At 42.8% G+C, this 21,335-nt stretch overlaps 1 protein-coding gene and 1 long non-coding RNA gene across 8 annotated transcripts in view; one reads left to right on the top strand and one right to left on the bottom strand.

The window, feature by feature from the left end:
- LOC126998371 (zinc finger and BTB domain-containing protein 17-like) overlaps positions 1-21,335 on the bottom strand; it is a 130,089-nt gene that overhangs the window by 9,401 nt on the left and 99,353 nt on the right. For 4 of the 6 annotated variants that reach the window (XM_050859922.1, XM_050859933.1, XM_050859955.1 and 1 more), the window contains 2 exons: positions 19,560-20,156; positions 10,624-10,890 (listed from right to left, as the gene is read on the bottom strand). In XM_050859922.1, the coding sequence (XP_050715879.1) occupies positions 10,624-10,890; positions 19,560-20,156 (864 nt within the window). The remainder of the gene's footprint in view (positions 1-10,623; positions 10,891-19,559; positions 20,157-21,335) is intronic. The other 2 variants (XM_050859912.1, XM_050859966.1) reach the window with 1 other exon arrangement.
- On the top strand, positions 2,963-4,142 carry LOC126998402 (uncharacterized). Of its 2 annotated transcripts, none has more exons than XR_007752820.1 (3): positions 2,963-3,323; positions 3,740-3,865; positions 3,950-4,142. It is a non-coding gene; the product is annotated as an uncharacterized LOC126998402 (long non-coding RNA). The 2 variants fall into 2 exon arrangements; XR_007752818.1 differs by having other exon boundaries at positions 3,656-3,865.

The following is a 21,335-nucleotide window of genomic DNA, read 5'->3' as shown; positions in this document are numbered from 1 at the left end:
TTGACTCTGCTGGCATCATGACCAAAGTGCTTATCTCCCCCTCCTTGTAACTCGATCCCACCCATCTGTGTGTGTGTGTGTGTGTGTGTGAGAGAGAGAGAGAGAGAGAGAGAGAGAGAGAGAGAGAGAGAGAGAGAGCAGCCTATCTCTCCCCAGGATCACAAAGAATTTTCAACGCTTCTTCGTCGTCTTTGTACACTTTTTTAATCAAGGCATACTCAGTGAGGGAACAAGCTGAACATAAAGAATCCATGCTGATACTGACCCACGAACCACCACACACTATAACACTCCACGTATGTAGCCTACGTACCTACACGAAGCATCGCTATTGGTTGAATACAACTTAGACCCTCAGGAAAAAAGATTATTGGCTACTTGAGAATAACAAACCAACCAACAAACATTAGAGAATAACCAGTAACCTGAACTCGAATGGAAATTTTTTGAACACAAGTAACCTGCGTTTCAACCTGCTTCACGCATTCGTATGTGGTACCGAACCTGCTTCACGTGTTTGTTACATGTGTTGGCAATATTTAGTTGACAATACACGTCTGATTGACAATATTTGAGTGATCTGGGCACAGGGCACAACATAAACCCATAAAAATGTAAAAAAACATAAGGATTTTGGGGCCTGGAAGGGATTATTTTTTTCTACATTAATTTCAATGGGATAAATTGCTTCCTAATTCAAACATTCTCAATTCGAACAGCCCAAAGGAACCAATTAAGTTCGAATCACGAGGTACCACTGTATGTTGTTTGTTGGTGTAAACCAGTGACATCTCAAGTAATGGGCGGCTTACTCTTTTGATTTTGCGGCGCCCTTGTCATTAACCCTTTCCATATGTGACACATGTCGGCGTCACAGTATGGAAAGGGTCAAGAGGAACTGGAAGAGGATTAATCCTCTTCTAAAGCTTTCAATCCTCCTCTAAATTCCTCTTAATTCTCTTCCATTTCCTCTAAGAGGTTTAGAAGAGAATTAAGAGGAAATGGAAGAGGATTAAGAGGTTTAGAAGAGGACTAATAGTGACGGCGTCCGGATTGAAGGGGTTAAGCAGCGAATTTTGGAAAATCAACCGCTTTGGTGCGAATCGCCATAACTCCATTATTTTTGGGGCTACAGAAAAGTTTTTGGTATCAATCGACGGAAAAATGAAAAGGCTATATTTTTTAATTGGCGACCGGGCTCAAAAACCGACTCGAAGGGTAAAAAATTGAATAAATTTGCAAAATACGACTGTTTTTCAAACTACCTCTGAGTTCCCAACCTTGAAACCCACTCATTTTTTTTAGAATTTCAAAATACTTATTTAACAAATGATTTAGCCCTGCCAATGTGCTTTCCAATATGATGCATAACATTTCCCTACTCCCAGTAGTTTCGTCGCTAGAGCTTGAAACGTAAACCCTGTCGAGAGCGATTTTGACGAACTCCAGACAATTGGCAATGTAGTTTGACCAACTTGAAGGATTTTTTTTATAGCTTGATTACAAGTTTGTCATCGAGCCGTCACAAAATAGCCTGTTTTTCGGCCCTTTTGCCGCGATATGGACACATCCTAGTTTTTTGCATATAACTTTTTTATTTATTTAATGCTTTCCAATTTTTTTCTTCTGATTATTGATCTGTAATAAAAGAGCTTTCATTAGCCACCAAGCACACCTTCCTAGCTTCAGTAGTTTATGCTCGAGCTCGACCTGAAGTCACGATGAACATTCGCCAAATCTGACTCATTTCACGCACCACGACAAAAAACCTTCCTGATGCCACAAGAATTAATATATCTGCATAAAAAAATTGTATATGAACACTTCAATATGTTGACTCTCTTGTATTAACCCCTAAAGGTCGGCTGACGTGGTATACCATCTGGGCTAGAAGGTCGGCTGACGTGGTATACCGTCAATATATATTTGTAGCCCAATCGAGCAACTTTTTGCCAGAAGTCGCAACGAAAATTAGACAAATCTGACTCATTTCACGCGCCGTGACTAAAAAGCTTCCTGATGCCACAAAAAATAATATATCTGCATAAAAAATCATATATGAACACTTCAATATGTTGAAGCATTTCAAGATATCTATATAAAAAGTTGCTATTCTTATATAATCATTTCACTATATAAATCCACCTATATTAAGCGCCTTATTATACATGTTATTTCGTATATTATTTAGCATTTAACCCTATTTCTTCCCATTAATGAATAATACATTTAATTTGCTTTCTTTTGATACCATATATATATATATATATATATATATATATATATATATATATATATATATATATATATATATATATATATATATATAGATATATATTTTGTTTAATATTGACATATTATTTGCTAGCATTGTAATTAAAGGTTAGGTCTGTTAGGTCTACATGCTAAAGGAAGAAAGCAAAATTTGAATCCACCAAATCCATCTGGCGCCGCTTTACGTGCATTTATTTTATTTTATTTATTATTTTTTTTTTTTTTTACAAATACAAATATGGTAATGTTTGCAATTTATTTTATTTGTTTTGTATGTTTATTATTATTATTATTATTATTATTATTATTATTATTATTATTATTAATAGTAATAGTAGTATTGTTATTATTATTATAATTAGCAGGCTAGTAGTAGGGTTCACAGAAATGGTACCCCCCCAGATCTCAGTGAATCTTTGAAAGGGTGCAATTTAGGTCCTAAGTTCCTGTAGGTCTTAAATCCACCTATATTAAGCCCCTTAATATACATGTTATTTCATATTTTATTTAGTATTCAACCCTATTTCTTCCCATTAATGAATAATACATTTAATTTGCTTTCTTTTGATACCAAATATATATATATATATATATATATATATATATATATATATATATATATATATATATATATATATATATATATATATATATATATATATATATATATATACAAAGTCACCTCTTGATTAACACGAGTTTAAATAACGCGTTTTTGATTTACCACAAGTTGATATTTAAGGAGATACGTTTAACTAACGCGATATGTTCAATTTAACATGAGTTTCATCAATGACGTCATCGCGCAGAGACGCTGTCTTTCTCCTCAAGGGGAGCAGGTTATCTCATTTATCACATTTACCGACATACAAGGGGTGTAGGTTATCTCATTTATCACATTTACCGACATACAAGGGGAGCAGGTTATCTCATTTATCACATTTACCGACATACAAGGGGAGCAGGTTATCTCATTTATCACATTTACCGACATACAAGGGGAGCAGGTTATCTCATTTATCACATTTACCGACATACAAGGGGAGCAGGTTATCTCATATATCACATTTGCCGACATACAAGGGGAGCAGGTTATCTCATTTATCACATTTACCGACATACAAGGGGTGTAGGTTATCTCATTTATCACATTTACCGACATACAAAGAGCAGGTTATCTCATTTATCACATTTACCGACATACAAGGGAGCAGGTTATCTCATTTAACACATTTACAGACATACAAGGGAGCAGGATATCTCATTTATCACATTTACCGATATACAAGGGGATAAGTATATCTAATTTATCACATTTACCGACATACAAGGGGAGCAGGATATCTCATTTATCACATTTACCGACATACAAGGGGAGCAGGTTATCTCATTTATCACATTTACCGACATACAAGGGGAGCAGGATATCTCATTTATCACATTTACCGACATACAAGGGGAGCAGGTTATCTCATTTATCACATTTACCGACATACAAGGGGAGCAGGATATCTCATTTATCACATTTACCGACATACAAGGGGAGCAGGTTATCTCATTTATCACATTTACCGACATACAAGGGGAGCAGGTTATCTCATTTATCACATTTAACGACATACAAGGGGAGCAGGATATCTCATTTATCACATTTACCGACATACAAGGGGAGCAGGTTATCTCATTTATCACATTTACCGACATACAAGGGGAGCAGGTTATCTCATTTATCACATTTACCGACATACCTCATTTGCTGACATACGAAGGGTGCAGAAGAAACTTTCATATTTCAAGCAATTTTCAAATTTAAAACATACGTCAACATTTACTTTAAAAAAAAAAAAAAATTAAAAACTCAGGTGGGACATATCACGATAGGCAGTCGATAAAGACACGGTACCGTGTCGCAATTCATCCACCCTTTGTTTGTAAACAAATCCCGCGCATGCGCAGGTTGGATGGAATGCCTTAGGGTACGTGGATGGCAGATGACACCACACTGGGTAGGACACGTAGCAATGGGTTTAAGTTGGATAACTTCAGGTTCAAGAAAGACATAGGCAAGAATTGGTTTACCAACAGTGGTGGATGAGTGGAACAGACGTAGAAGTCATGTGGTGAGCACCAACATGATAGATATGTAACGGTCCAAATGTGTAATGAATGAACGAGTATGGAATACAAGTGAGTGAATGATTATATATTACAACAAACGAGCAAGTGAGCGGATGTGTGGATGGATGAACGAGTGTGTGCGATAAGTAGAGATTATTGGCGTGAATGAGGGTGAGAATGGATGAAAGACGTGTCTGAAATCCTCATCTCCAATCTCAAACCCTAGAATGATTATTAGTTAGCTAGCGATAGATTATCTTGTTGTAATGCAGAGAGGGAGTCACATGAAGAAGGGGGAGGAGCTTAGCGAGGAAAAAAGGCGAGAAGGCAAGGCAGGGAGAAGCACGGGGCAGTGAGGAGACGAGCAGCAGGAAGCAAGGAGGGAGGCCAGGGAGGAGACAGAAACCCTGAGATACAGTAAGAGGCAGAGAGCGAGGCCGACAAGCGGTGAGGACGCACATTGAGAGGTTGGCGTGACCATCCATCACAGCCCTGTGAACACCACCACAAGCACGGCAGAGGCGAGGCAAGGCACAGCAGAGCACAGCAAGGCAAGGCGAAACAAAGGCCGGCAGAAGCAGCCTCTTCAACAACGCCTTAACCAGCCTTGCCATCATAACCACCTCTACGGCTTCTTCCACCACGCCTCAGCTCGTAAACAACACAACCACAGCCTCTTCAACCACGCCTCAGCTTGTAAACAACACAACCACAGCCTCTTCAACCACGCCTCAGCTTGTAAACAACACAACCACAGCCTCTTCAACCACGCCTCAGCTTGTAAACAACACAACCACAGCCTCTTCCACCACGCCTCAGCTTGTAAACAACACAACCACAGCCTCTTCAACCACGCCTCAGCTTGTAAACAACACAACCACAGCCTCTTCAACCATGCCTCAGCTTGTAAACAACACAACCACGGCCTCTTCCACCACGCCTCAGCTTGTAAACAACACAACCACAGCCTCTTCCTCCACGCCTCAGCTTGTAAACAACACAACCACAGCCTCTTCAACCATGCCTCAGCTTGTAAACAACACAACCACAGCCTCTTCAACCACGCCTCAGCTTGTAAACAACACAACCACAGCCTCTTCCACCACGCCTCAGCTTGTAAACAACACAACCACAGCCTCTTCAACCACGCCTCAGCTTGTAAACAACACAACCACAGCCTCTTCAACCATGCCTCAGCTTGTAAACAACACAACCGCAGCCTCTTCAACCACGCCTCAGCTTGTAAACAACACAACCACAGCCTCTTCCACCACGCCTCAGCTTGTAAACAACACAACCACAGCCTCTTCAACCACGCCTCAGCTTGTAAACAACACAACCACAGCCTCTTCAACCACGCCTCAGCTTTTAAACAACACAACCACAGCCTCTTCAACCACGCCTCAGCTCTTAAACAACACAACCACGACCTCTTCAACCACGCCTCAGCTCTTAAACAACACAACCACAGTCTCTTCAACCACGCCTCAGCTCTTAAACAACACAACCACAGTCTCTTCAACCACGCCTCAGCTCTTAAACAACACAACCACAGTCTCTTCAACCACGCCTCAGCTCTTAAACAACACAACCACAGCCTCTTCAACAACGCTGCTACAGTTGCCGGCCCTGGCAGTGCCCCCCCCGCCGGCGCCTCAATCGCCCCAGTGCCCTCCTCCATCCTGCACCAGTCAGCACTTCAAGGGTCTTCAACACAGATAAGCATTCAAATGTTCCCCAATCTCCCTGATAGATAGTTAGTTAGGTTCAATAATATTCAGTTATGTATGTATTCATTTAAAAATGTCACTCCGCTAACCGCCCAGGGGCTGTAACTATATTCATACACAAGAAAAGTTATTAAGTTACTGTAAGTGCTATAATTTCAAGCCTGTCAACCTGCCATTTGGGCATTACTGAACACACACCCACCCACACACGCACGTTAGTGAATTATCACCACTCCCCCCTTAACTAAACGTTGTCTCAAGAGTGGTTCACACGGGAATCCACCCACCTTCCATCATTACCGCACTAAAGATAACCATCACAACCCAGAACAAGTGTTCACTTGTCCTGAGGCTTGTCTCAACATCATTGACAACCGCTCGGAAATAGCCAGACGACCAACCCGCTACCACATTACCATCTAATCAGTGGCCGTCAGAAGGAATGTAGCGTTGCCTTGGAAAAAAAGACATTACAGATACATTCAAAAAGAGGTTAGATAAGTTCTTGGATGAGAGGGGTTTGGGGCGTTAGTTTGGTGCCGTGGTCTGGGCGGCATGTTGCACTGTCTCGTGAGACCTCCTTCCTCCTCATCCTCTTGTTGCGGGGGGAGCCCGACGGGTGGGTGGGGGGGTCGAGGGAAGGCAAAGCCCTCCCCCCGGTTAAGAAGGTGGGGGGGTCGAGGCAGGGCGAAGCCCCCCCTCTTAGCTTGAATCTTGTTGGTTTCCCGTAAATGAACTGATGCTGCCGCCATTAGAGGGTGGTAACACTGCAGCAGAAAATGTGTAACTGACAACTGGGGCAGGCCACTCGGTTGCTGGAGTGAGCGGAAGCCTACTACTGCAGCCCAGGATCAAAGGACACAGGGTCTACCGGAGAGCGCGTCAAATTTTGAATCAACTGGCGCATGACGTCATCAGGTGGAAGGTTGGTGGGTTCAGCTATGGTTTACGCCTCAGTAGCCAGCCGGAAGCGGTGGTGTGCAGTTTGCTTGTTCTTTTCAAATCACAATGCCTTGCAGTTGTTAAGTATCTGGCTGCAAGTCTGTAAGTAGGCTATTTAACCCTCTAGAGAAAGCACCTTAGTCTGTCTAGGTCAGGGGTGTCCAAACTTTTTTCACAGAGGGCCACATGCGGAAAATATACGAAGAGTCGGGCCACTCAGTATATTTATGGTTGGAGATAGATTTTAGAGTTTATAGTTTTACAGGAACTACCACGTGTAGGTCAACTGGCCTCTTGCAGATTCCTTATTTTCTTATGAATGTATTTTTTTTAAGGAATGTAAGTAGATATAGGCAAGTGTACCTTTAAAGGAATCTATTTTCTATGTCTTATTTTATCTATGTAAACAGGATAAACTATTGAATCCTATTGCAAGAGGATCGAGTAGCATCATGCTCGTTAGAGAGAATTTGAATGTAAGCTTATAGTTTTCATTGTACGTATTATTATTACACAGCAAGATGTGAGCCGTTACAAAGGCAATCCCACGCTTACTACTGTGAGCCATAACAAAGGGACGGGCAGTCATTATTCTTAGATTTAATGCTTAGGCTCTCCCATTGTGGCCAAAAAGGTATTTAGCATGTTTTGTATTTTTATACTGTGTCTAGAATATGCATATATAGACAGTCAAGTGAATTATAGTGAGTATAAGCAAGAAACATTACCTAAAGATGTGTGTACGTAATTTCTTTGTATGTTAAATTCACTACAGAAACCTATAGAAGATACGATATTTGTCAATCAAAGACAAAGACAATGAAAGCCTGAGATTCTATTTACGTTACCGCTCGACGTAAATACTTTCGATTTTATTTGCGTTACCGTTCGACGTGAATACTTCGTTTTCTATTTCATCTCTCCTCGCTTCACCTGCTGACGTCATTTTCTGCGCGCTGTTTGACCGTGTCCTTTGATCCTGCTGCAGCCCACACCACACTGTCATGGCGTCGTGTAACAAGTCCAGCCAAGCAAATAAAGTGACTATGCGCCTCCGCGTCTCGTTCACGATACCTTACCAGGACTAAATAAATTAAAGATCAATAATTATCGCTTAATTTTATAAATAAAGACTCTTATTTGAAGTAACTATTTAGCAACGTGTATAAGAATAGTTGTAAGAAGTCCGCAGTCACTTGTTGCCATGACAATGTTGACCACTTTCTTTTCTGTGATTGGTGATCGGAAGTTAGTTTGTGAAGTTCCGATCTCCACAGTCCGATTACCTTTTACAAAGATGATCCAATCTTTGCATTCCGATCGCCAATTGCTGTTCTGATCAGATCGGACGATCGGACTGATGATTGGAAGTGCCCAGCTCTGATATATATATATATATATATATATATATATATATATATATATATATATATATAGATATATATATATATATATATATATATATATATATACAGTAAAACCCCGATGATCCGAACTGGAAGGGAAGCCTCTTCGGATAAGCGATTTTTCGATAATCCGTATTTATGGCCGCCATTTTGATCGCCGCCAGTTTGATCGTCGGCATTGTGTCTTGCTTTCTCGTTTGGATGAATATCACTTTGATCTTGCACCTTGGTTCTTATTTTCGAAGCACAGGTAGAACGCGATGCGACTGCCCAGTGTGAAGTGTGTGACGCGACTGCCGCCGACTGACGATGTAAACAATGAAACCAAACAAACACACGCTACGCTAAACAAAGTAGTATGCTTAAAACATGTGATGTAAATGTTTTATTGTATGTTTGTCTGTGTGTCTCCTTGTCTGGACCAGTGTATGTTGATACTTGTGAGCGTTGCAGGTCTGAATTGTGAATGTTGCAGAGTGCGATTGTGAATGGTTGTGCAAGCTTGCAAGTGTGACCTTGAGCTATTTCGGCAATACGAATTAGAAAGCATATTCATTTTAACTGTTCTTATCAATTTTAAATGTGTTAATATAGTACATATGTAGTTACTTTTATTTATTTTTGATGTTTTATAACGTTTTAGTATAGAAAAAAAAATTTTTTAATTGCATTATCCAGATCAATTTCGGATAATCCGGTTTTTCGGATAATCCGCTTTCGGATAATCGGGGTTTTACTGTATATATATATATATATATATATATATATATATATATATATATATATATATATATATATATATATATATACACAGTCACCTCTCGATTAACACGAGTTTAACTAACGTGTTTTTGATTTTTAACACGAGTTTAACTAACGTGTTTTTGATTTAACACGAGTTGATATTTAAGGAGATACGTTTAACTAACGCGATATGTTCGATTTAACACGAGTTTCAGCAATAACATCATCGAGCGTGACGTCATCGATGAAACATTATTAATACATTGGTGGGTCACGGAAATAACAAAAACACACGCTCCCACTATACTCAAATTTGCTCCTCACCCACACTGGCCACTGCCCCTCCCCGCCCCGCACCCCCCTCACCTCCACCGCCCCGCCTCGCCTGCCTCCCTCCTCTTCCCCCAACCACCCATGCTATTGGTGACAAAGACAACTCCCCCAAGTTAAAGTTTTCTAAAGAAAGAATTGCTGCACCACACTTGTAAGTCAGTGACACAACAAAAACGCGTCCCCACACTCACCGTCACCGCCCTGTTGATGCGTCACCGGTCGCCGCCGCCGTCCACCGAACCCCCACCCCGCCCTACCCCCTCCCTCCCCACCCTATCCTTCCACCTCCTCACAGGAATGCAAGGACGGGGTGAGGAGGGAGAGCAGGGTGGGGGTTCGGCGGACAGCGGCGGCGACCGGTGACGCCTAAACAGGGTGGTGATGATGAGTGTGGGGACGTGTTTTTGTTGTGTCAGTGACTCACAAATGCAATGCAGCAATTCTTTCTTTAGAAAACTCCAACTCAAAGGAGTCATCCTTGTCACCAACAGCATGGGCAGTCAAAGGAAGAGGAAGGAGGCAAGCGAGGCGGGGTGGCGGAGGTGAAGGGAGCGGCCGGTGACGGAAGCGCGGGGTGAGGAGGGACAGTGGCCGACGCGGGAGAAGAACAAATTTAAACAAAATGAGAACGTGCGCCCTTGCTGTTTCCGTGACCCACTAATGTATTAATAATGTTTTTTTTTAAGGTTAGAGTAACAAAATCTCAAAATAGGCAGACTTTCCCAGTGTCCAGGAACATAACTCCCCCTATTACCTTTGTTTCCTATGTGGAAATTATGTTTAAACAACGCGATTTTAAATAACGCGATATCTCCAGTAACGTAACTCTCGCATTAATCGAGAGGTGACTATATATATATATATATATATATATATATATATATATATATATATATATATATATATATATATATACATATATATATATAAAATATGGTATGGTATGGCGCCCATCTTGTATATCAGCCCCCCCCTTCACCTGGAGCTGGATCCGCCACTGCCGGCCCGTCTCGTAGGGGTTAACACGAGAATGTAATGTTCAAAGAGATTTCCATCCCTTTGCTTTCTTCACTCACTGGATGGAGGTTGGTTGGGTGATGTGAGGGATGCCCAGGGTCAGTCAGCGCCCCAAGCCCTGAGGAGTGAGCCAGGTAGGTGAGGCCAGGGTCACAAAACCCTAAGAGCTGTGCTGTATCTCCCCCATCCTCTGGAGCCGTTGCCTTGTGTTGCCGATGCTGCCTCTTCCCTTGATGATGGCTCCACTCTCTTTCCTGGTTTGTGGTCTCTTCCTCCTCTTCAAGGTGCTGAGGTTCATACTTCACCTGCACCTCTTCATACTTAACCTGAAAAGTTTTAAAAGGTCACTGCCAAGCAATTTGCCCACTAGATCTTACTCCCTACCTCATCACCCTCCAGTGACACCAGCATTGGGCAACTAACTAGTCTTAACCCAGTAGCAGCGGGGATCATGTTTCTTGATGGTCCCTCCAAGCGAGAAAAATGAGAAAAAATCACCCCTCGTACAAACCATTTCATAATATATATCAAAGCATTTGTGATCAGATTATGTATCATCTATTTTGTGGCACAAATTTGGCCAGTCGCTGCTATCAGGTTAAGTTCATCCCCCTTCCTCATCCTCTCTGTTGAGTGTAGACTTCAACCTCGGGTCCCTTTCTTTACCTCGGAGCAGCTGCACTGGCCACTCTGTACAGGCTTGTCACTTGCCAGCCACCCCTTCACAACTATAATCCATTACAATTACATGCCTTTTAGTTAAGTGAAGAATACAATTATTTATGTGATCAATTACATCTATTTAAGTAACTATAATCACTCCAACTCTGGAAGTGCTAGTAGAAGTAGCAGGAATAATGAGTGAGGTACAAGAAGAGAATGAAGAAGAAACAAAACTAATGGTATTTGCATCAATAATTAGAACAGATAAGACTGAACTACCTTCTGTTTTGCCTTTCTCTCCTCCTACTCCTCAATGACAGTAAGCAGTTGACCTCCACTATTATGTACTGAATTCCTCCATGAATAAGACAAATCCACAAATAGACCAAGCACACCTAAAACCACTAGCTTTACTGTCTATGTCATTCCCTTACCTACAGAGCCTCTATGAAACTAGAAAACACATTTTGCAGTATAGTTATGCAAAATGCTTCCTTAAAAACTGCAGATATATACACATATACATTAACCCTTACTGATGACAATCGCCATGCACACTGTCCAGGGGTTTTGAGGCGTTATTCACTCTACATCACATGAAAACTACTGAAGCAGTACATATATGAAATGTGTCATTATTTACCTACATCCTTCTCCTGCAATATGCAAAAAAACTAGCTTCCAAAGGGTCACTGTTTCATCAGAGTGAGGTGGTGAAACAACCTATTTGATGCCCTAGCACGAGTGATCAACGTGTGTTTGTATACGTGCACCGGGGAAGGACTTCGCCTCCTCATATCAGGCATAAACACTACATTATTGTGATACTGATATTTTTGTTATTATACTGATTACTATTATTATTATTATTATTATTATTATTATTATTGTTAGTAGTAGTAGTAGTAGTGGTAGTTGTATTATTATTATCTATCACCATTATTGCAAACTGTCTAATGATGACAGGAGAAAGGGTTAGAAATTGACAGATATTTAACCCCTTCACTACGGCCGGGCCAAAACAGTGCCCTGCGCAGTATCCGAGATCGATGCGCGCACCAAATTTCAAATGTCACTATTGAATATAACAAGTTTTCAGCCATAAACTCAACATGATCATCATGTATTATATATGAAAACATGCAGAATTAAATGGTGCACATAAAGAAACTCACTACGGCCGGGCCAAAACAGCGCCCCGCGCCGTAGCGGGATCGCCGCGCACGGCAAATTTCAAATGTCGCTATTGAATATAATAAGTTTTCAGCCATAAACCCAACATAATCATCATGTATTATACATATAAAAAATGCAGAATTAAATGTTGCACATAAAGAAACATAAATTAATTGATAATTTTCAGATGTAAGCATAATTATACAGATAAAATAACTCGTATATTGGCTAAAGCGAGCCAGGACGCTGTATGCGCGTCCTCGGATATGGTACGGGGCACGCAAGTACACAGTACGCGTCCTCGTGTTGAAGGGGTTAAATTAAGAACTCTACTGTTTAGTATGGTTTCAAAAGCTCTGGAAAGACAAAAAGTGTGAGAAAGCATGGATGGTAGTTTGAAGGGTCAAAACAGTTACCTTGCTTTGGCACAGGTTGAATGTCTGTGTGCTTCCAAGCAGAAAGAAAAGAGAGATGTTGAAGGGCAAAGATGAGTTTGATCAGGTAGGGTGTCAGCATGGAAGCACAGTTTTTAACCCTTAGATTACGGCGATCATATATATAAGTGCGCTACCATACGCCCCACCCATACGGGGATCATATATACAGTAAAACCCCGATTATCCGAAATGGAAGGGGGGAAGCCTCTTTCGGATAAGCCGATTTTTCAGATAATCCGGATTTATGGCCGCCATTTTGATCGCCGCCAGTTTGATCGTCGGCATTGTGTTCTGCTGTATGGTAAGGACGACTTTCTTCCTTTTCCCGGTTTCTTTCAGCACGGTGATGTAGAAAGAAGTGAGGTCGAAGCACAGGTAGAACGCGATGCGACTGCCCAGTGTGAAGTGTGTGACGCGACTGCCGCCGACTGACGATGTAAACAATGAAACCAAACAAACACACGCTACGCTAAACAAAGTAGTACGCTTAAAACATGTGATGTAAATGTTTTATTGTATGTTTGTCTGTGTGTCTCCTTGTCTGGACCAGTGTATGTTGATACTTGTGAGCGTTGCAGATCTGAATTGTGAATGTTGCAGAGTGCGACTGTGAATGGTTGTGCAAGCTTGCAAGTGTGACCTTGATGCATCGTGCAGGTGGAGACACAGTATGATGACTTATATTATCGCGCAACTCGTATGTTGGAAGGAATGTGGCATGGAGTGGAGAGAGTCGTGTTTGTGTCGTTGTCTTGAGAGTACGGTGTGAGAGTAGTCGTGCAGTAGTTTGTTCGTTTCGCCGCACCTCGTCCTTGCTGGGGCGGACGTGGTGTTGTTGAGAGTTTGTTTAATGTTTTTTGTCTAATACATTGATCTATTCGTTACAAGCTATTTCGGCAATACGTATTAGAAAGCATATTCATTTTAACTGTTCTTATCAATTTTAAATGTGTTAATATAGTACATATGTAGTTACTTTTATTTATTTTTGATGTTTTATAACGTTTTAGTATAGAAATTTTTTTTTTTTTAATTGCATTATCCAGATCAATTTCGGATAATCCGGTTTTTCGGATAATCCGCTTTCGGATAATCGGGGTTTTACTGTATAATCATCACACTCTACGCTCCCTACGTTTCAAATATACTGCCAGTTCTTGACTCAGAAAAATGGTGGAGGCATCTGGCATCCGTACACACACTCATTCGTCTCAGTGCACAGCCTACCGAAGGCCACAGATCATTTGCCACTTTTGTTTGGAATACATGTCATGTCTTGTGACACGTCAAGCAGTTCCTCTGCTCAGGGAGGAAGTAGAGCGTGGGCAAATCAAAGTGACAGTGACTCTGATGACTGCTATGGTAGTGACACTGACAGAGGAGGGAGGAGCAAGTACGTAGAGAGAGAGAGAGAGAGAGAGAGAGAGAGAGAGAGAGAGAGAGAGAGAGAGAGAGAGAGAGAGTGGGGTACTTCAACGCGACCCATCACGGCCACGAGAAAATGCGCAATATTTTTGACTGTCATAACTTTTTTTATTATTATTAGGAGAGAAGTTTTATTACACCACCATATATACTAAATGAATATACAATTATTGCATAGAAGAAAGACACCATTTCCACCTCTTTTAAATGCCTAAATTTTCCCCGTGCACACCATCCAGAGAAATAGATCGCCACTTGTACTCCAAGGGTTAAGAACAACTGGAGGTACTCTATTAGGTCCAAGACCCTCCTGAGGGATCCAGCCAGAAAGGGCATAGAAAACATCATTTGTAAGAAATTCAATACCTGTATACAGTCACCCCCCGCCGTTCGCGGTCTCACCCATCGCGTTTCATGATTCATGGTCAATTCATTGTGACCCCCGGCTGCCCCCAGTTTGACAGATGCTGGATGCACTGACGCTAAATAGGAAGGAAGGCAGAGAGGAGGGAGAGAGGCAGAGAGGAGGGGAGGGGAGAGAGGAGGGAGGAAGAGGAGGGAGGGGAGGAGAGGAGGAGGAAGGCAGAGAGGAGGGAGGGAGGGAGGCAGAGAGGAGTGAGGGAGGCAGAGAGGAGGGGGAAGGGAGAGAGGAGGGAGGAAGGCAGAGAGGAGGGAGGGAAGGAGGCAGAGAGGAGGGGGGGAGGAGGAGAGGAGGGAGGGAGAGAGGAGGGAGGGAGGGAGGGATGGAGGCAGAGAGGAGGGATGGAGGCAGAGAGGAGGGGGGAAGGGAGAGAGGAGGGAGGAAGGCAGAGAGGAGGGAGGGAGGGAGGCAGAGAGGAGGGGGGAAGGGAGAGAGGAGGGAGGCGGGGCAATGGACGTTAGGTTGCTCCTGTGTGACGTCACGGTTAGACTGTGACGTCATGCTTTCCTATTGGCCAGCAGCTCACTCAGGGACGACTGCTATTGGTCGAGATTTTCTCATAGCAACATTATCCTAAAAAAAAAAAATTCACGCGCCGCCACACTGCAGTGTTGCCAGATTAGGCTACTTATCGCAAATTGGGCTACTTTTGGGTCTTCTGTGCTACTAAATTTTGACCCCAGGGTGAGTGTTGATTACATATTGTTGTCTAACAAGGTCTTGTCTCATTTCAGTCATTAAAAAGAACGAAAAAAACATGTTTTATATGACGTGTCAGAGGTGACTTCCCCAAATGCATATTTTCCCATAGGGTTATAGTCCCGCTGTCAGTTTCACAGATCGCTACCAGTCCGAACTAAATACCTGAACGGTGGGGATGACTGTACTAAGTTTTGGGCCAGGAGAGGGGGATGATCAGTAAGAGGAATGTGCCCTAAATTGCCAAGCTGAATTTTTGGAGTCTGAGCAGACTTCAGCTAAGGAGACAGAGGTGAGGCTGTAGTGCCATCTGGATTAACCCTTAGACAGGGGTGGAACTCTATATAGACGGTCCAAATTTCAATCGGTAAATTCTGTATGGCAGAAATATAACAACAGTAGTAGTACAGTGGAGTAGGTAGGAAGACACCTACCGAACGGGCGCAAGCCACTCCCAGTGAGGTATATATGGGAAGTGAGGAGGGTGCTGAAGCCCTCCAAAGACCCTTCCCATTACCTCACTAACCGTTTCCCTATTGTCTCACCAACACCTGAGAGTAGTTCAGCATGCTCTCAAAGGACAGATCCTCTCTCTATCCACACCACACTACATTCACACAACACTCACATCTTTTCCCAAAATTCATAATTCAAAATGGTGTGCCATAACAGAGCCTCACAGTCCCCGCCTGGGGGGGGGACCACAAATTCCCCCAGTGAGGACTCCCCTTCTGGCTGCCGAACTGAGAGGTGTCTTGATAACTCCTCGAACCTTTTTCTTATTAATTTCTGCAACATTCGCAGTCTACGTTCTAATTTTCATTCTGTGGAACACCATCTCTCCTCCTCTAAACCTCATCGAAACACAGGTTTCTGAGGCTACTGACAGCAATCTCTACTCTGTTCCCTCCTACTATCTCTATCCTCAATTTCAATCCACAGCTGGATGTTGCGCCTCGTCAAGAATCGACATCACTTGCTCTCGTGCCCACGACCTTGACTCTTCTGAATTTTCCACCATCTGGCTAAGACTTCATTGTCATTCTATTACTAAATACATCTGTGCTGTTTATCTCTCACCTAATTCTACTAACTATGTAAAATTCTTTGACTACCTGAACTCTTAAAGTGGAGCACATCTTGACCCACTCTCCCTTCGCTGAAATCTCCATCCTAGGAGATTTCAATGTTCACCACCAGCTTTGGCTTTCATCCTCTTTCACTGACCAGCCTGGTGAACAAGCCTACAACTTTGTTCTCCTCAATGACCTAGAGCAGTTGGTCCAGCACCCTACACGTATTCCCGACCGTCTTGGAGACCGGCCCAACATTCTAGACCTCTTCCTTACCTCTAACCCTTCTGCTTACTCTGTCAAACTGTTCTCTCCGTTGGCCTCCTCCGATCACAATCTTATTTCTGCATCTTGTCCTATCGCTCCTGTACACCCTCTGGACCCACCGAAGAGGCGACGCTCCTGGCATTTTGCTTCAGCTCGGTGGGACAACCTGAGGATGTACTTTTCCGATTTCCCGTGGAATGATTACTGATTCCAGAAGCGAGACCCCTCTGTGTGTGCCCAGCGCATCACAGAGGTGATTGCCTCTGGAATGGAGGCATACATTCCACGTACTTTCTCTACTCCCCATGCTAAAAAGCCTTGGTTTAATCACGCTTGTTCTTGTGCTGTCAAAGATAGAGAGGCAGTTCACAAAAGGTACCAGAGCCTTCAAACTCCCGCTAATCATGACCTTTACATTTCCGCCCGGAATCGTGCCAAATCTATTCTTCGACTTACCAAAAACTCCTTTATCCATAGCAAATGTCAACACCTTGCTTTCTCTAATTCTTCTACAGCTTCTGGCACTTAACCAAAAATATCTCCTCCAATTTCACGTCTTCCTCTTTTCCGCCTCTTCTTACCCAGACGGCAGCACTGCCGTCTCTTCTATCTCTAAGGCTGAACTCTTCGCTCAAACTTTCTGTAACAACTCCACTCTGGACGATTCTGGGCATATTACTCTTACTCATCCCCCCTCCGACTCCTTTATGCCTGTTATTAAGATTCTTCCTAATGATGTTTTCTATGCCCTCTCTGGCCTCAACTCTCAGAAGGCTTATGGACCCGATGGAGTGCCTCCTATTGTCCTTAAAAACTGTGCTTCCTTGCTGACACCCTGCCTGGTCAAACTCTTTCGTCTCTGCCTATCAACATCTACCTTTCCTTCCTGCTGGAAGTATGCCTTTGTACAGCCTGTGCCTAAGAAGGGTGACCGTTCCAGTCCCTCAAACTACCGCCCTATAGCTTTACTTTCCTCTCTATCTAAAGCTTTTGAGTCAATCCTTAACCAGAAGATTCAAAAGCACCTTTCCTCTTCTAACCTTCTATCTGATCGCCAGTATGGGTTCCGCAAGGGACATTCTACTGGCGATCTTCTTGCTCTTTTAACTGACTCTTGGTCATCCTCTCTTAGCCGTTTCAGTGAAACTTTCTCTATTGCGCTAGACATATCGAAAGCCTTCGATAGAGTCTGGCACAAGTCTTTGCTTTCTATACTGCCCTCTTTTGGATTCTATCCTTCTCTCTGTTCCTTTATCTCCAGTTTCCTTTCCAGCCGTTCTATCTCTGCTGTGGTAGACTGTCACTGTTCTTCTCATAAACCTATTAACAGTGGTGTTCCACAGGGCTCTGTCCTATCACCCACTCTCTTCCTGTTATTCATCAATGATCTTTCCATTACAAACTGTCCTATCCACTCATACGCTGATGACTCCACTCTGCATTACTCAACTTCTTTCAGCAGAAGACCCTCTCAACAGGAATTACATGACTCCAGGCTGGAGGCTGCAGAACGCTTAACCTCAGACCTTACTATCATTTCCGATTGGGGTAAAAGGAACCTTGTGTCCTTCAATGCCTCAAAAACCCACTTTCTCCACCTATCAACTCGACACAATCTTCCAAACACCTATCCCCTATTCTTCAACAACACTAAACATCCTCGGTCTATCCTTAACTCAAAATCTTAACTGGAAACTTCACATCTCGTCTCTCACTAAATCAGCTTCCTCGAGGTTGGGCGTTCTGTGTCGTCTCCGCCAGTTCTTCTCCCCCACACAGTTGCTATCCATATACAGGGGCATTGTCCGCCCTCGTATGGAGTATGCATCTCACGTGTGGGGGGGCTCCACTCACACAGCTCTCTTGGACAGAGTGGAGTCTAAGGCTCTTCGTCTCATCAGCTCTTCTCCTCTTACTGATAGTCTTCTACCTCTTAATTTCCGCCACCATGTTGCCTCTCTTTCTATCTTCTATCGATATTTTCATGTTGACTGCTCTTCTGAACTTGCTAACTGCATGCCTCCCCCCCTCCCGCAGCCCCGCTGCACGCGACTTTCTACTCATGCTCATCCCTATACTGTCCAAACCCCTTATGCAAGAGTTAACCAGCATCTTCACTCTTTCATCCCTCACGCTGGTAAACTCTGGAACAATCTTCCTTCTGTATTTCCTCCTGCCTACGACTTGAACTCTTTCAAGAGAAGGGTATCTGGATACCTCTCCTCCCGAAATTGACCTCTCTTTTGGCCACCTCTTTGGTTTCTTTTTGTGAGCAGCGAGTAGCGGGCTTTTTTTTTTTATTGTTGTCTACTTTTTTTTGTGCCCTTGAGCTGTCTCCTTTGTTGTAAAAAAAAAAAAAAAAGTTTCAGACTGCGTTAGAATCTATGTATAGAAGATAGTTAAAACATCCATTATGCGGTGTAACTATTTTTATGCTACGGTCCTAAGATCAGCAGTGACTGTATTGACTATTCATTCTGGGGGACCTACTCTTCAAATACTGCTACCGTCTGAGGGTTAAGGAGAAGTGGAAATGATAACGTAAGATTGTTGGAGATACTTTTGGGTAGATCCCAGAAATCTTGGGAGGAATTAGTTGGCAAGATTTTGACATTTTCTACTGATGAAAGTTTTTCTCCAAATTAAAAAATAGATTTGCCTAGATTTCAGGTACAAAAGTAGAGCTAATGATTAGCAGGAGTTTGAAGGATCAGGTACCTTTTGTGACAGAGATGTGGTGTCTATTTTGGTGGCAGCGCTGACCATCTACAATCAGAATCTTGGTTTAGTTTAAAAAAATATGAGTGTACACATTAAAAGATTAAAGGCCTCACCTCTGGATGGAAAACAGGTGGCGACAAAGGAGCCACAGCCCCTGGGAGGTCACCGGGAGTGCCTGTAGCCATGTCTCGCTCCATTCCACACTGTTCCTCAGGGGCCAGCTCCACGGCAGCCAGTTGAGCTGGGGAAACTATATCCTCTAAGGTCCTTCGTTTTGGTGTCTTCTGGCTACCTCCACACTCTCTTTTCCTTTTTGGCCCCCAGGTGTCTTCACACTGAGAGATAGGCCTCTTTGTGCCCTCTCCAGCTTCTCTTGGTGAGGCAGTAACTGGAGCTGCAGGAGTTTGCTCTGCCAGGCCACGAATTTTGAGGCCTTCTGCAGCCCTCATGAAGTGGGTGAGCTCCCCTTGAAGTATGGTAGTTTCGCCAGCATACATGTACTCCAGCAGGGCTTCAAGGTCACGTTGGGAGACTCCTGCCAACACCACCATAAGAGGCACAGTGGTATGGACAAGCCCTGCCATCTTACTGGTCCCTGCCCCTATGACATCAAACATCTGCTGGAAGTATTCACTGCAGGTGGAGAGGACTAGCTGATGTACAGGGTAAAACTTGCCCTCACAGACCAGTGTGGCATCACAGAATGCTCCCTGGAAAACAAAACAAATGGTCATTATGACACACACACACACACACACACACACACACACACGTGCGGAAACAGTGTGGTCTCCACATATGAAGAAACACATAGTAAAACTAGAAAGAATACAGAGGATGGCAACAAAAATGGTTCCAGAACTGGAGGGACTGACATATGAAGAGAGACTAAAGGAAATGGACTTGCCAACAGTGGAACAAAGAAGAGAAAGAGGAGACCTAATACAAATATATAGGCTATTGAGTAAAAAGGAAGAAGTAGATAACGAGAAATTGCTACTAAGAGAGGAACCTTCCAGCAGGAATACTAGAGGACATAGTAAAAAGTTGAGGAAGGGAAGATACTCAAGAGACATAAAGAAATATAGCTTCCCACAAAGAAATATAGAGCTTTGGAACAGATTAAGTGAAGAAATAGTATCATGGAGTGTGTGCAAAGTTTCAAGGAAAAGTTGGATAATTATAGATATGGAGACGGGACCACACGAGCATAAGCCCAGGCCCTGTAAAACTACAACTAGGTAAATACACACACACACACACACACACACACACACACACACACACACACAAAAAAAAAAAAAAAAAAAAAAAAAAAGGAAAAAAAGGATGGGTTTACTGCAAGATGTGCAGGTGCAAAGGAAAAAAAGAGACAAAGCACGGAAGAGATTGACAAGAAATAAGAATCAAAGGAATAAAGAAGATTGTAAAATAGCAAGAAATGAATACGTGAAAATAAGGAGAGAAGAGAAAGGATAAGAAAAGGATATTGTTGAAAAGGAAGAACCTAAACTGTTTTACAGATTCATAAATGGAAGAATCCAGGGGTGTGGAGTCAAGAGTCGCTGGAGTTGGCTACTTCTGGCCGGAGTCGGAGTCGGTAAAAATACTTCCGACTCCGACTCCTTTACATAATCATTTATCTTGTACTGTGGTTGTGAAGCCTTTTTTTTCAGGCGCTGCCTGTGTGTGTGTGTGTGTGTGTGTGTGTGTGTATTTACCTAGTTGTGAAATACAGGGAAAGAGGCGTACTAGGCTCGTGCTGTCCCGTCTCCATAACGCTTATTATCCAGTTTGGCTTTAAATTCATGAATCATTTTTGCACACAGTCTCCTCGTCAAGTCTGTTCCATGTTGCTATGCTTATGTATGGAAAACTGTATTTCTTGA

This window comes from Eriocheir sinensis, chromosome 2, assembly GCF_024679095.1.
Source record: "Eriocheir sinensis breed Jianghai 21 chromosome 2, ASM2467909v1, whole genome shotgun sequence".
Classification (NCBI taxonomy): Eukaryota; Metazoa; Arthropoda; class Malacostraca; order Decapoda; family Varunidae; genus Eriocheir; species Eriocheir sinensis.
Note: the sequence above shows the minus strand (reverse complement) of the source record. Positions and strands in the feature narration are given on the sequence as shown.